We start from the raw sequence: 13,097 nt of genomic DNA, 5'->3' as shown, positions 1-13,097 counted from the left end.
AACACTATGGTATTTCATGGCAATCCTAAGAATTTAAGAGAGCAACTTCCTACGATTAAAAAGTAGTCTACCTACATCATCTCGGAGCATGTTGGAGAGGAAAGTCATCATGACACTGTGCTTTCGAGGGTATTTCTGACAGAGAGCACTAATTGCCTGTACAACCACCACCTGTAGAAAAACAAAAAGAATATTCACTTTTATGACTGTACAACCACCACCTATCAAAAGCAAGCACAGAAAAGACATTCATCTTTATAACTTTGGCTACTAAACACACTTTCCTACTTACTTACTGCAAGCTAAGAAGACACTGTAGTTGCCTAAAATGACAATACTTGTTCTTCATGGAAGATAACCAAGGAGACCACAAAGGAAAATAAAAAGCAATGTAAAAATAAAGTTCATTCAAGAGATCCCTTCCCTTTGCCTTAGACAAATAATCACATCAAAGATTTTAAAGTGAACTATAAAGATAAAAAGCTTGAACAGACTGATTTCCATAGAAGAAATAGAGAAAGCTATCAAGGAACTACTTCACAAAATGCTTTCTAGGGGAATTTTACCACAACTTGAAAGACCAGTGTCAGCCAGGCACAGTGGCTCACGCCCTGTAATCCCAGCACTTAGGGAGGCTAAGGTGGGTGGATCACCAAAGGTCAGAAGTTCGAGACCAGCCTGACCAATATGGTGAAATACTGTCTCTACTAAAAAAATACAAATATTAGCCGGGTGTGGTGGCGTGGGCCTGCAAGTCCCAGCTACCTGGGGAGGCTGAGACATAAGAATTGCTCGAACCTGGGAGGCGGAGGTTGCAGTGAACTGAGATGCACCACTGCACTCCAGCCTGGGTGACACAGAGAGACTCTGTCTCAAAAAATAAATAAAATAAAAATACAGACCTGTGTCAAGATGCATGAAGAATGTGAGATTTTACCCTACTTGTGGCTAACAAGTTAACCTGTCACAATTTCATGGATGCTGGTAGAAAACATGAGACTCCTGGCTCAGCGATGAAAGACAGTTAACTATTCACAGCAGTAGCAGTAGCCAGAGTATGAGCATTTTGGGGTGGGTTTCCTGAGCCCCAAAATTCCCAAAGTGCAATGCAAAGAGCCAGATAATACCTGGTCTTGCAGTAGGCTGCATTACCGGATAAGAACCCTAAAGATGGAATCTGAACATTTACAGTGGGGAGTAAGCATGCCTGTCCTTTTTTCTGAAGAAAAACATTATTATATTGGACCATAAACATGTTTGCTTTTTGCTCCAGAGGGCTTTTTGCTCCAAATACTATTAGTATTTTCTGGGGCTGCAAAGAAATCTTCCCTTTCCTTTAGAGGGAGACACGATCTCTATCTTCTAAGGCTGGAAGATGTCTTATATTATGGGAAGGGAACACAGCTGTGATAGCAGGAAACAGACGGCAGTTAGTGCCTAACTTGCAAGATGTGCAGAAAAGAGACGCATGAATAATTCAGAATTGTCTACCAATAATTGGATAACCCCAAATCCATATATACAGTTTCAGAGCAAAGAAAATCTCCATAATGTTTGTATGAAGCAATGATACTTAAGCCTAATAAAGATGGCATATATGTACAGAAAGAAAAATTACAGACTAAAATCATTTATAAATATTGATGTAAAAATTCTAAAAGTAATATATTAGTTAACAGATTCTAACACTACATTAAAGAAATAATGCACTGTGATGAAATGGGGTTTATCAAGAAAGTAAAGATGGTTCTGCATTAGAAAATTGATAAAATAACATCACATTCATGAGTCAGAGGATAATATCCAAAATGCTGAAAAGTCTTTGATAAAATCCAACATCCATTCCTAATAAATATTCTTGAAAAAAAAAAGGAATAGATATGTCCATAAGGTAAACATATATACTTCAGTCTTAATGCCAGCATATTACTTAATACGGAACCCTGAGAGGCATTCCCATTGAGGTCAGAAGTGATGCAAGGATGCCACTATCTCCATAATTATTTAGCATTATTCTGGAGATATTAGCCAATGCAATTAGATAAGGGAAAACAAAGAAACAAGAATTGCAGAAGACAAAACAAACAAAAATATGTTTGTTTTTAGATGACATGATGGTATATATGAAAACCCTAGAGAATGAATAATAAAACTAACTCAATAATTCACCAAGGTAGCAGGATATAAAATTAACATGCAAAACCAGTAATATTTATATACATAAATGATAGCCAGGTAGAAGATAAAATGGAATAAAAAACATTTATAATAGCAATGAAAAAGGTAAGTTATTTAGAAATAAGCATTTTAAAACCATTCAAAACTAATATAAAAATATTTTTTAAACAACATTTTTGAATGGCATAAAAGCAGATTTGAACAAATTAAAAGACATCCTTGTTCTTAGGATGTTCAAAAATCATCAGGATATGTGTTCTCCCCTAACTTATGAATTTAATGTGATCCCAACAGAAAATGTCAACAAGGTTTTTTATGAAGCTAGACAGCTTGATACTAAAGTTCATTAGAAAAATAAACATGTGGCTAGGCACAGTGGCTCACGCCTGTAATCCCAGCACTTTGGGAGGCCAAGGCGGGTGGATCACCTGAGGTCAGGAGCTCGAGACCAGCCTGGACAACATGGTGAAACCCTGTCTTCACTAAAAATACAAAAAATTAGCTGGGCGTGGTGGTGGGTGCCTGTAATCCCAGCTACGTGGGAGGCTAAGGCAGGAGAATTGCTTAAACCTGGGAGGGGGAGGTTGCAGTTAGCCAAGATCAAGCCATTGCACTCTAGCCTGGGCAACAAGAATGAAACTCCATCTCAAAAAAAAAAAAAAAAAGAAAAAGAAACATGCAAGAATAGCCAGGAAAACAATGAAAATAAAGAACTATGATGGAGAGCTAAGCGTCCTACGAAGCTTCTATATTTAGAACAGAGTGTAGCAGTGGTATATGAATAAACAGACCAATCTATAAGTAGAATAGACACTCCAGAAACAGACTCAAGTACGTATGCAACTTTTTTGAGTTTGTATAAACATACAAACTCAGGTACATATGATAAAGATGATGTCTCAAATTATTGGGGCAAAGATGGTCTTAAAAATTTTCTTTCAGCTTTCCCCTAATTGTCTATAGAAAAAATGAAAATAACTTTTTTTGAGTTAAGGTAATATGGTTTGGATCTGTGTCCCCACCCAAATCTCATGTTGAATTGTAATTGCCAATGTTGGAGGTGGGGCCTGGTGGGAGATGACTGGATCATGGGGGCAGATTTCCCTGCTTGTGCTGTTCTCGTGATAGTAAGTTCTTGTAAGATGTGGTCATTTAAAAGTGTGTGACACCCCTCCACACCCCCCTTGGTCATGCTTCTGCCTTATAAGACATCTGCTCCTGTTTTGCCTTCCACCATGAGTAAAAACTCCCTGAGGCTGCCCCAGAAGCAGACGCTGCCATGCTTCCTGTTCAGCCTGCAGAACTGTGAGCCAATTAAACCTCTTTTCTTTATAAATTACCCAGTCTCAGGTGTTTCTTTATAGTAGTGTGACAACAGACTAATACACAAGATCTTGCTCTGTTGCCCAGGACAGAGTGCAGTGGCATCATCACAGCTCACTGCAGCCCCAACCTCCCAGGCTCAAGCCATCCTCCCACCACAGCCTCCCAAGTAACTGGGATTATAGGTGTACACCACCATGTCTGACTAATTTTTGTATTTTTTTGTAGCGACAGGGTCTCACTATGTTGCCCAGGCTTGTTTTGAACTCCTGGACTCAAGCATGCCCCTGCCTCGGCCTCCCAAAGTCCCGGGATTCAAGGTGTGAGCCACCACACCTGGCCTTAAATAAAATTTTGGGGGGCAACTAACTGGGTAGTCAATGGAAAAGGATAAGATTGAATATGTTCATAGCATTATAATAAAAAAATTCAACGGACCAGAGATCTAAATGTAAAATACGAAACTATAAATGTATTAGAAGAGAACATGAGTGAATTACTCTATACTTTGAAGGGAATAAATTTTTAATTATGACTCAAAGTCAAATAAAATAAAAGGCTGCCAAATATGACTACCTAAAAAAAATAACACTTTTGCATGACAAAAGACATCGTAAGAAAAGTTAAATGACAAACCAGTAGAAAATACTCGTAACATCTTTCACAGGTAAAGAGCTAATATCCTGAATATACAAAAAAATTAAGGAAACAAAAGACTAAAAATCCTATAGAAAATAGGGAAAATGCAGCTGGGCATGGTGGCTTATGCCTATAATCCCAGCACTTTAGGAGGCTGAGGCAGGTGAACAGCTTGAGCTCAGGAGCTCAAGACCAGCCTGGACAATCAATCCTTTTACCTTTCTCCCAATGGTGAAACCCTGTCTCTACAAAAAATGCAAAATTAGTCAGGCATGGTGGCTTGTGCCTGTAGTCTCAGCTACTTGGGAGGCTAAGGCAGGAGGACCACCTGAGCCCAGGGAGGTTGAGGCCGCAATGAGCTATGATAATGCAACTGTACTCCAGCCTGGGTGACACAGTGAGATCCTGTCTCAAAAAAAAAAAAAAAAAAAAAAAAAAAAAGAAAAAAGATGGGAAGGGGAAAAATATAAAACCGAAAGCAAACTGAAACAAATCTATCTGTATTTCAAGAGATTTATATAACTGCACTGAAAACAAGGAAGAAATAACCCACTTAGTCAATATTCAACTATTCTGTGTGCAGACGTTAAAAGATCAATTATGAATTAGCAGTTCTTTCCATACTACACATACATAAAATAATAATAATGACACATATATTATTCTTAATTCTTTATTATTTCATTTATACTTCACAATAACTCTATGAGGTAAGTACTATTATTATCTCCATTGTACAGCTAAGGAAGCTGAGGCAGTAAGAATTTATGTGACTCACCTGAGGTCACATATCTCATAAGTGGTAGAATCAGGATTTAAACCTAGGGATTTTGATTCTAAAGGTCATTCTCTTCACCACCACAAAGACTGCCTCCAAAACTTGTAACTCCTTTGCCTGACATTTTAAATTAGTCTTGTGCATAGCTGCAGCCACTGCCTGGCCAAGGAGGGACAGGGAGATCTCAGTCTCACAGCCTTCTGCTGCAGGGCAGTAGGTATTATCCTAAAAATGCTATCCTATGCATCATTAGGATACACATAGGATAAATTAGGATATGCATTAGGATAAATCTGCTATCCTATGCATCATTACGACAATATCTACTGCCCTGCAGCAGGATGCCGTGAGACTGAGATGTGAGCAGACTGCTCTCCTCACCGCTTCTTGCCCACACTGGTTGCCTGGGAGGTGCCACACCCTCTCTGGTCCCGGCCCCAAGGTGCCATTTTGAGAGTTTAACACTGGGCTGCACCCTGCCCTCGACCTGAGTTAGGGCTGATGCAGTTGTAGCTGCTACTTGGCCAAGGAGGGCAGGGAAACCAGGCTATCCTATACATATCTAGGATCATACTCTGCTCTGTAGCAGGGAGCTGTCAGACTGATGTGTGACCAGACCACACTTCTCACAGCTTCTTGCCCACACTGCATACCTGGGAGGGACCCCTCCCTCTCTGCTCCCTGGTCCATGGCACGATTTTGAGAGTTTAATGCTGGCTGTGCCCCACCTTGGGTTGAGTTCAAGTTGATGTGGCTGCAGCCACCACTTGGTCAAAGGAGGGACTAGGAAAGCCAGGTTCCCCCATGCATAGTTATGACAATATCCAATGTTCTTCAATGGGCTGCTGTGAGACCAAGCCCCAAGCAGACCACACTCCCCACAGCTTCTTGCCCATGCTGCTCACCTGAAGGGTCCCCACCCTTTCTAGTCACAAGCCCACAGCTGGCATCATTTTGAGAGTTTAAAGCTGGGCTACGCCCCACCCTCAGGCTGAGTTTGAGATGATGATGATGTGGCTGCAGGTGTCACCCAACTGGGGGAGGGACAGGGGATAACAAGCTCTCCTAAACACACTTAGCATAATACTCACCACCCTGCTACAGGCAGTTGTGGGACTGGGACCTAGCCTATCCAACCCATTGCAGCTTCTACCAATACCAACACAGACTGCTTGTGACCCTGTGGGTTGCTCCAACACCACTAGTGCCCATCACCCACACCACACCAGCTGGCAAGGGCCGAAGAACCCACTCACACACTGGGCTCATTGCTCTCAATATTTGTTTCTAGCAAGCCACGTGGAGGCCCAAGGATAGCCCTCTTGTACCCACCAACACTGGAGCCAATGTAAGCTGGGCCTAAAAATAGGCACACGTGGTGCACTGCTGGCACTACTGGAGCCCAAAGACTATGTTTCTAGGTCCCCAGCTAAACTTCACCACGACCTCAACTAATGCCTGTACCCTAAGTCACTGAGGAATCAGATACCACTGACCCTGTGTACTGCTCAAGAGGTCACACAAAGATCCCACTACCACAGGCAGTCAAAATCAAAGTCAAGGTATCTCAATAACAAAATATATGTCTTTAGGAAAAAACTCACTCCTACAAAAGCAATTTGAAAAAACTGGAACAAGCAACTGCTACACCAGATGCACAAAACTGTCTGCTTGAATATACAGGTAAAGTTTGTTTTCTGAAAGTCTGGATGCATACTAAGTAGAGAGTAAATAGGGTTAGTTATACTACTTGACTGAGTATAAAGAAAGAATGAAGCAATACAATGTTTCTACTTTTATTCTTTTAACTGAAATTTATTTTTTTTTTAATCATCTCTGACATACTCTCACCAGTTCTATACAACCCTATTCTGGAAGTACTTTTTTAATTAGCCAAGAAAAATAAAGGAAAGGCATTTGGATTGGATATAAAGAAGTAAAACTGTTTCTATTCACAAATGGCATAATTATTTATATAGATTATATAGATAATCTCAAGGAATGTGTATAATGATGACTAGAACCAGTAAAGGTACTCAGCAAGGTTACAGGATACCAAGTCAAAATGGAAAAGTATTTTTTAAAAGTTTTTCATTAGTAGTAAACAATAAAAAATTTTAATAACATATCAAAAGCATAAATATTTAGATATAAATTTAACAAGAGACTTGCAAGACCTCTAGAGTAAACACTACAAAACACTGCTCAGAGAAATTAAAGGTCTAAAGGGAGAGATATACCATATTCATGAAATAAAAAATAATAAATTAAGATGTCAGTTCTCCCCAGATTGATTTAGAGATTCAACACAATCCTAGTCATAATCCTAGTAGGCTTTGTTTAGTAGAGATTGATAAACTAGTCCTAAATTTCATAGGAAATGCAAAGGAACCAGAATATTAAAAAAGAAAAAGTTGGAAGACCACACTACTTGACATTTAAGAGGTACCATAATGCTACATTAATCAATATTAGTGTGGTAATGGTACTGGATTGACAAATGGTTCAGTAACATGATAAGAAGCCCAAAAATATACCTAAAATTATATGGGTATTTGCTTTGTAGACAAAGGTGCCAAAGCACTCCAATAGAAAAAAGGAAGTCTTTCCAACAAATTATGGTGGAATACAGTAGATAGCGGTATGGAAAAAATACTGAACTTACCAAACAAACAGTAATTCAACTTGGATCACCGCCTAAAATGTAAAATCTAAAACCATAAAGCATTTAGCCTAAAGCATGAGAAAATAAGTAGATAAAGGTTTCTTAGGGAACAGTAATAACTATGAAAGAAAAAAATTGATAAATTAGACTTCATAAAAATTTAAAACTTCTGCTTCTCAAATGACACTGTTAAGAAAATAAATAGGCAGCCAACAGACTGGGAGAAAACATGATCATGTTTAAACTCTTACCTTGAACTCATCTGAGATTTCAGACACAAAAGAAGATATCTGCTTCATGAGCCTGTCCACACTGCTCTCACTTCCTGTTTTGAGGAGTGTAGTAATGGCTAAGGTAGCAATGCTTCTGTTTGAGTCTGTGATTAAGTTTTCTAAGTCCAGATTGCAGGCAGTAACAGCAGAGGGGTGCTTCATTGCCACCTTGTGGAAGGGCAAGAAAAAAAATTACGCAAATTGCTTTTGATAAAGGCCAGAACTTAAATTTTAATTGAGGTAACTGGCAATCCAAAGAGGACAGGATAAGTTAGAAGTCATTGTTTCAAAAAGAATGGCTCCAGTTAACAAGGTATATCTTTTAATAAATGATCAACAGCCAGAGTATAGCATCGTACTCTCTTTTGTTAGGTTCCTATAACCTTTCTAACATTACCATTTTTAAAAAATTATAATTGGCCTGTATTTCCTTATAGTACACGTGTTCATATATGTCTATTAGATGTTAGGAGCACTGAGAACGGGATCTAGCATAGTAGACAGTGCTCGACAAAGACTGTTAATATCTTAGCACTTAAAAAATACTTCTGCATTTCAACACGCAAACTCCAGCCAAACTGCATTATCTATGGTTACTACATAGTCGGCCATTCTCCTGTGTCCTTGTTTTTGTTGATGTTGTTCCATCTTTTTGTCTATCCCAGTATTGGTATAGAATCCCTTACCCACAATTTGGAAAATCTGAAAAAACTCTGGAAAGCAAAGCATTGGGATGAAAATTTATTTAACAGCAAAACATGACCCAAACTAATGTGAAACTCTTTAATTGTTAATTTGTACCACTTGACAAGAATAGTCATATGTTTTGTGCAAAAATATTAATGTGTTTTAATGGTGGGATGCTGCCCCAGGCCCACTAGGGTTAGTAAATAAGATATAACACCATATAACCTTTCTAAAATTTATCTAAAAGCAAATTCTGAGACACATCTGGCCCCAAGATTAGAGATGAGGGATTGTGGACCTGTATCAACTCTTTAAAAACAATTTAGGCCCTGGTGGCTCACACCTATAATCCCAGCACTCTGGGAGGACGAGGTGGGCAGATGACCTGAGGTCAGGAGTTTGAGACCAGCCTGGCCAACATGGCGAAACCCTGACTCTACTAAAAATACAAAAATTCGCTGGGCATGGTGGCAGGTACCTGTGATCCCTGCTACTTGGGAGGCTGGGGCATGAGAATTGCTTGAACCTGGGAGGTGGAGGTTGCAGTGTGCCGAGATCACGCCTCTGCACTCCAGCCTGGGAGACAAAGTAAGACTCTGTCTCCAAAATAAATAAATAAATTAAAAACAATTTAAATTGTTGTTCTATAAAGGTTTATTCCATGGCTGCTCTAAACTTCTCTTTTCTTCAATTGTTTACACAATTAATTTATAATTATGTATTGCCTATGACAAGTCTTCTACTACATTTAACTTTCATTTACATTTTCTATGCTTATTTAATTTATTCTGTGTTTCTGTATTATATCCTCTAAATCTATACAGTCTAATAATGTAGCCGACAGCAACATGTGACTACTAAGCATCTGAAAGGTGGCTAATCCAAACTGAGTATGCTGTAAATGTAAATATACTGGATGTCAAAAACTTGAGATATGTAAAAATATCTATTATATGTTGAGATGACATATGATAAAATATACTATTAAAATTAATTTTACCTTAAAAACTTTAATGTGGTTATTATAAAATTTAAAATTATATATGTGATTCACATTGGGTTTCTACTGGACAGGGCTACTGCCAGCACTGTGCAAAAGCACTTCCTTCAATGACAGAAATGTTCAAGATCTGCACTGTCCAATAGCCACTGACCACATGTGGCTGTGAGTACAAGAAGTGTGACTCATGTGACTGAGGATTGATTTTTTTATTTTATTTTAATTAATTTAAATTGAAATACCACTGATGGTTAATGGCCACCATATTGCACAGTGTGGCTTTTGAATATAAAATGCTTAGAAGTCAGGAATGAGTTATAATCTTCAGCTAAATAATAATAAAAATGGGCATTCCCAAGGCCACAAATGTAAGTGAAGTGTTGTAGAGGTGAAGCCCATGAATCATATATACTAACCTTGGAGAGAAAATCAAATGCTTCACATTTAATGTTTCTCAATTAAATACTGATGTAAGTCAACAGTTAGCAAAGAAACACCTACCTTGTTCAAGGTCCTCACAGCTGCATATCTCAAGGCTGGCTTAGGAGAACTACAGAAAAGCTGAAGAACTAAAAAATAATAATAATATATAATATTACATATACATACTGTGAATACTCCTGGCTTAGGAGAACTACAGAAAAGTTGAAGAACTAAAATACAGATATAGATATAGTGAATATTACCTATATATGCTGTGAATATTCCTCACCTCATCATATACCATATAGCTGAAAATATAGTACATAATGAATCACATTCAAAATATGCATAGATTTTATCACAGCATAAAAAATTTACATGAAAAATATAAATTTATCAAAATAGAAAAAGCACTTTTGGGGTTCCTGTAGTCCCAGCTACTTGGGAGGCTGAGGCAGGAGAATGGAGTGAACCCAGGAGGCGGAGCTTGCAGTGAGCCAAGCTATTGCACCACTGCACTCCAGCCTGGCGACAGAGCGAGACTCCGTCTCAAAAAAAAAAAAAAAAAAGAAAAAGCACTTTTAGTCACTTATAAAAACTTTAATAGGAAACAAAGTTTGCTCTTTTTTTAAAAAAATTAGCATACCCATTAATACTTGAACTTAAATGGTAGAAATATTGACAGTTCTGAAAACAAATGGGCTTTTTAAACACCAAGGAAAACTGTAAAATGTTTTCAAAAGTTTCATATGAGGAAATAGAAACTTTAAAAAAAAGCAATAAAGAATTATTATTAATAAACTATGTACATATAAATAAAATTCTTTCAGAAGTTTTATATACATAAATAGAAACATTTAAAAAAGAAGTAATAAAGTAAGGAACAACTAAAATAAACTATTTACATATAAGCTATCAGAATGCAAAGGCTATATATACACAGAGCTAGCATTCAAAAAACAGTCTTAACACCTATTCTGCAGACCTATGAAACTTAAAGCAAAAACTTAGGAACATAAGCAAAAGCCAGTCATCAAATATAAAACAAACCTGAAACAGCAGGTGCCAACTCTCTTGCAGTGCAGTTGGGAAGATGGATGATAGCTGAAGCAGCTTCATAAATAACCATTTCATGTTTATTTCGCAAGCAACTCTCAATGAAATCAAACAGTGGACTTTCATGGCTGCCAATAAATATTTATAGGCCATTATACAGATATCAAATAGAGAGGCAATATGCATAGGGATTAAAAGCACAGGCAGATTGAGAGGCACTTCTGGAACGGTGGATGAGGGATTTCTAAAAATTCATTTCTCCACAAAGCAATTAGACAACTGGCAAAATTGTCAAAATTAACTTTTTCAGAACTCCAAAATTTAATCAAAGATTTTTGACAATCCTGAACATCTATTTAAGAAAAGTAGCTGAATCTTAGTAAAAATGCTGAGCTTTCTGGTGTTTTAACCTGCCTCATTCTCAATTTCCATGTACCTCTTCCCAGTTCCATAGCAGCTCTGGAAACCAGCAGCCTCAGAATCACAGTAACTGTGAATGCCAGCAGCCTGGCTACAAAAGCAGCTCTCGGCCAAAACCTCATCCCCAGAGAACTGTCACTATGTGACCTGTCTGGTGCCCCGAGAAAAGCCCTATTCACAGGCTAATCTTTATTTCACCTGACTCAAGAGCTCACTCAGTGTGAAAAGCCCTATGCCCAGGGAGTTTGTCCAAAAAAATCAGTAGTATTTGGTTAATCTTGCAGCTGCCAGAAGCAGCAATTTTAGCAGAGGCAAACAAGAGACTGGCCAAAAAACTTAAAAGGAAAATTTGGGAAATGAGATGTCCTTAGAGGGCTTTGAAAATTTCTAAAATATTACTGGGAATATAGAAGGCCATGCGCATGTGGAGGGCTAAGCAAATACCCACTAAAGACCTGACAGAGCTCCACTCTCTAACTTTTCCTTGACTCTGAGACTCTGCACAAAGCAGGAAGTGAAGGCTAAGGCAGAGCTGTGAACTGCTGGGGCATGGAAAGCATGCCCCAACATACACAGCACCCCTTGGAAAATGATGGGAGACATGCTGGTTTAAAGCATTTAAGAAAATCTGTCAAATCACTATTTGTGACTCAGACATTCAAACAAACACTTCAGTGTCTATACAAGATACAGATTAAAGACTACAGAAATAGTCCAGGAAGTTCACAAACAACAACAAAAACAACAAACCCCAGGGATAGGGGAAGGGAAAAGTCTGATTACCAGTGTTGTCACATTATAATATTTAAAATATAATGTTTTTGACAAAATAATTATGAGACACACAAAGAAATAGTTAAGTATGACCCATCTATGTGAAAAAAAAGTAGTCAATAGAATTTATTCCTGAGGAAGCCCAGATGTTGAACTTACTAGGCAACAACTTTAAGTCAGCTAATATAAATATGTTCAAAAAACTAAAGGAAATCATATTTAAATTAAAGGGAAGTATAACAAGGATGTCTTACGAGAGAGACTACCAATAAAGAGACAGAAATGATTTTTTTTTGTTTAAGAAACCAAATAGAAATCCTAGATTTGGAAAGTGCAATGACTGGAATGAGAAATTTGCCAGAAAAGTTCAATAGCAGACTTGTGCAGACAGACGAAAAAATAAGAAAACTTGTAGATCTACTGAGATAAACCAGCTGATGAAAATAAAAAAAGAAGGAAAAAAAATGTACAGTGCTTTGGAGACCTGTGTAACATGATCAAGGGTACCCACATTTGGATGATAGGAGTTTTCATAGGAAACGAGAGACACAAAGGGGAAAACGAACATAAGAAGAAACCATGGCTGAAAACCTCACAAGTTTGATTAAAACAACAACAACAACAACAACAACAAAAACCCATTAATTTATGGACCCAAGAGGCTCAAAAAGTCTCAAGCCAAATAAATACAAAAATATTCACATATACACACACCAGAGTGAAACTGTTGAAAGCATAAAAATAGTCATTCTGACTGGTGTGAAATGGTATCTCATTGTGGTTTTGATTTGCATTTCTCTAATGATTAGTGATGTTGACCATTTTTTAATATGCTTGATACCACCTCGTACCAGTCAGAATAGCCATTATTAAAAAGTCAAA

At 37.9% G+C, this 13,097-nt stretch overlaps 1 protein-coding gene across 4 annotated transcripts in view; it reads right to left on the bottom strand.

Moving 5' to 3' along the window:
• The window catches only part of LOC105471383 (COPI coat complex subunit gamma 2), a 162,328-nt gene that overhangs the window by 47,583 nt on the left and 101,648 nt on the right, over nucleotides 1-13,097 (bottom strand). For all 4 annotated transcript variants that reach the window (XM_011723830.2, XM_011723831.2, XM_011723832.3 and 1 more), the window contains 4 exons: nucleotides 11,016-11,149; nucleotides 10,044-10,111; nucleotides 7,835-8,023; nucleotides 76-171 (listed from right to left, as the gene is read on the bottom strand). In XM_011723830.2, the coding sequence (XP_011722132.1) occupies nucleotides 76-171; nucleotides 7,835-8,023; nucleotides 10,044-10,111; nucleotides 11,016-11,149 (487 nt within the window). The remainder of the gene's footprint in view (nucleotides 1-75; nucleotides 172-7,834; nucleotides 8,024-10,043; nucleotides 10,112-11,015; nucleotides 11,150-13,097) is intronic.

This window comes from Macaca nemestrina, chromosome 4 (assembly GCF_043159975.1).
Source record: "Macaca nemestrina isolate mMacNem1 chromosome 4, mMacNem.hap1, whole genome shotgun sequence".
NCBI lineage: Eukaryota > Metazoa > Chordata > Mammalia > Primates > Cercopithecidae > Macaca > Macaca nemestrina.
This window is presented reverse-complemented; position numbering and strand designations above follow the sequence as displayed.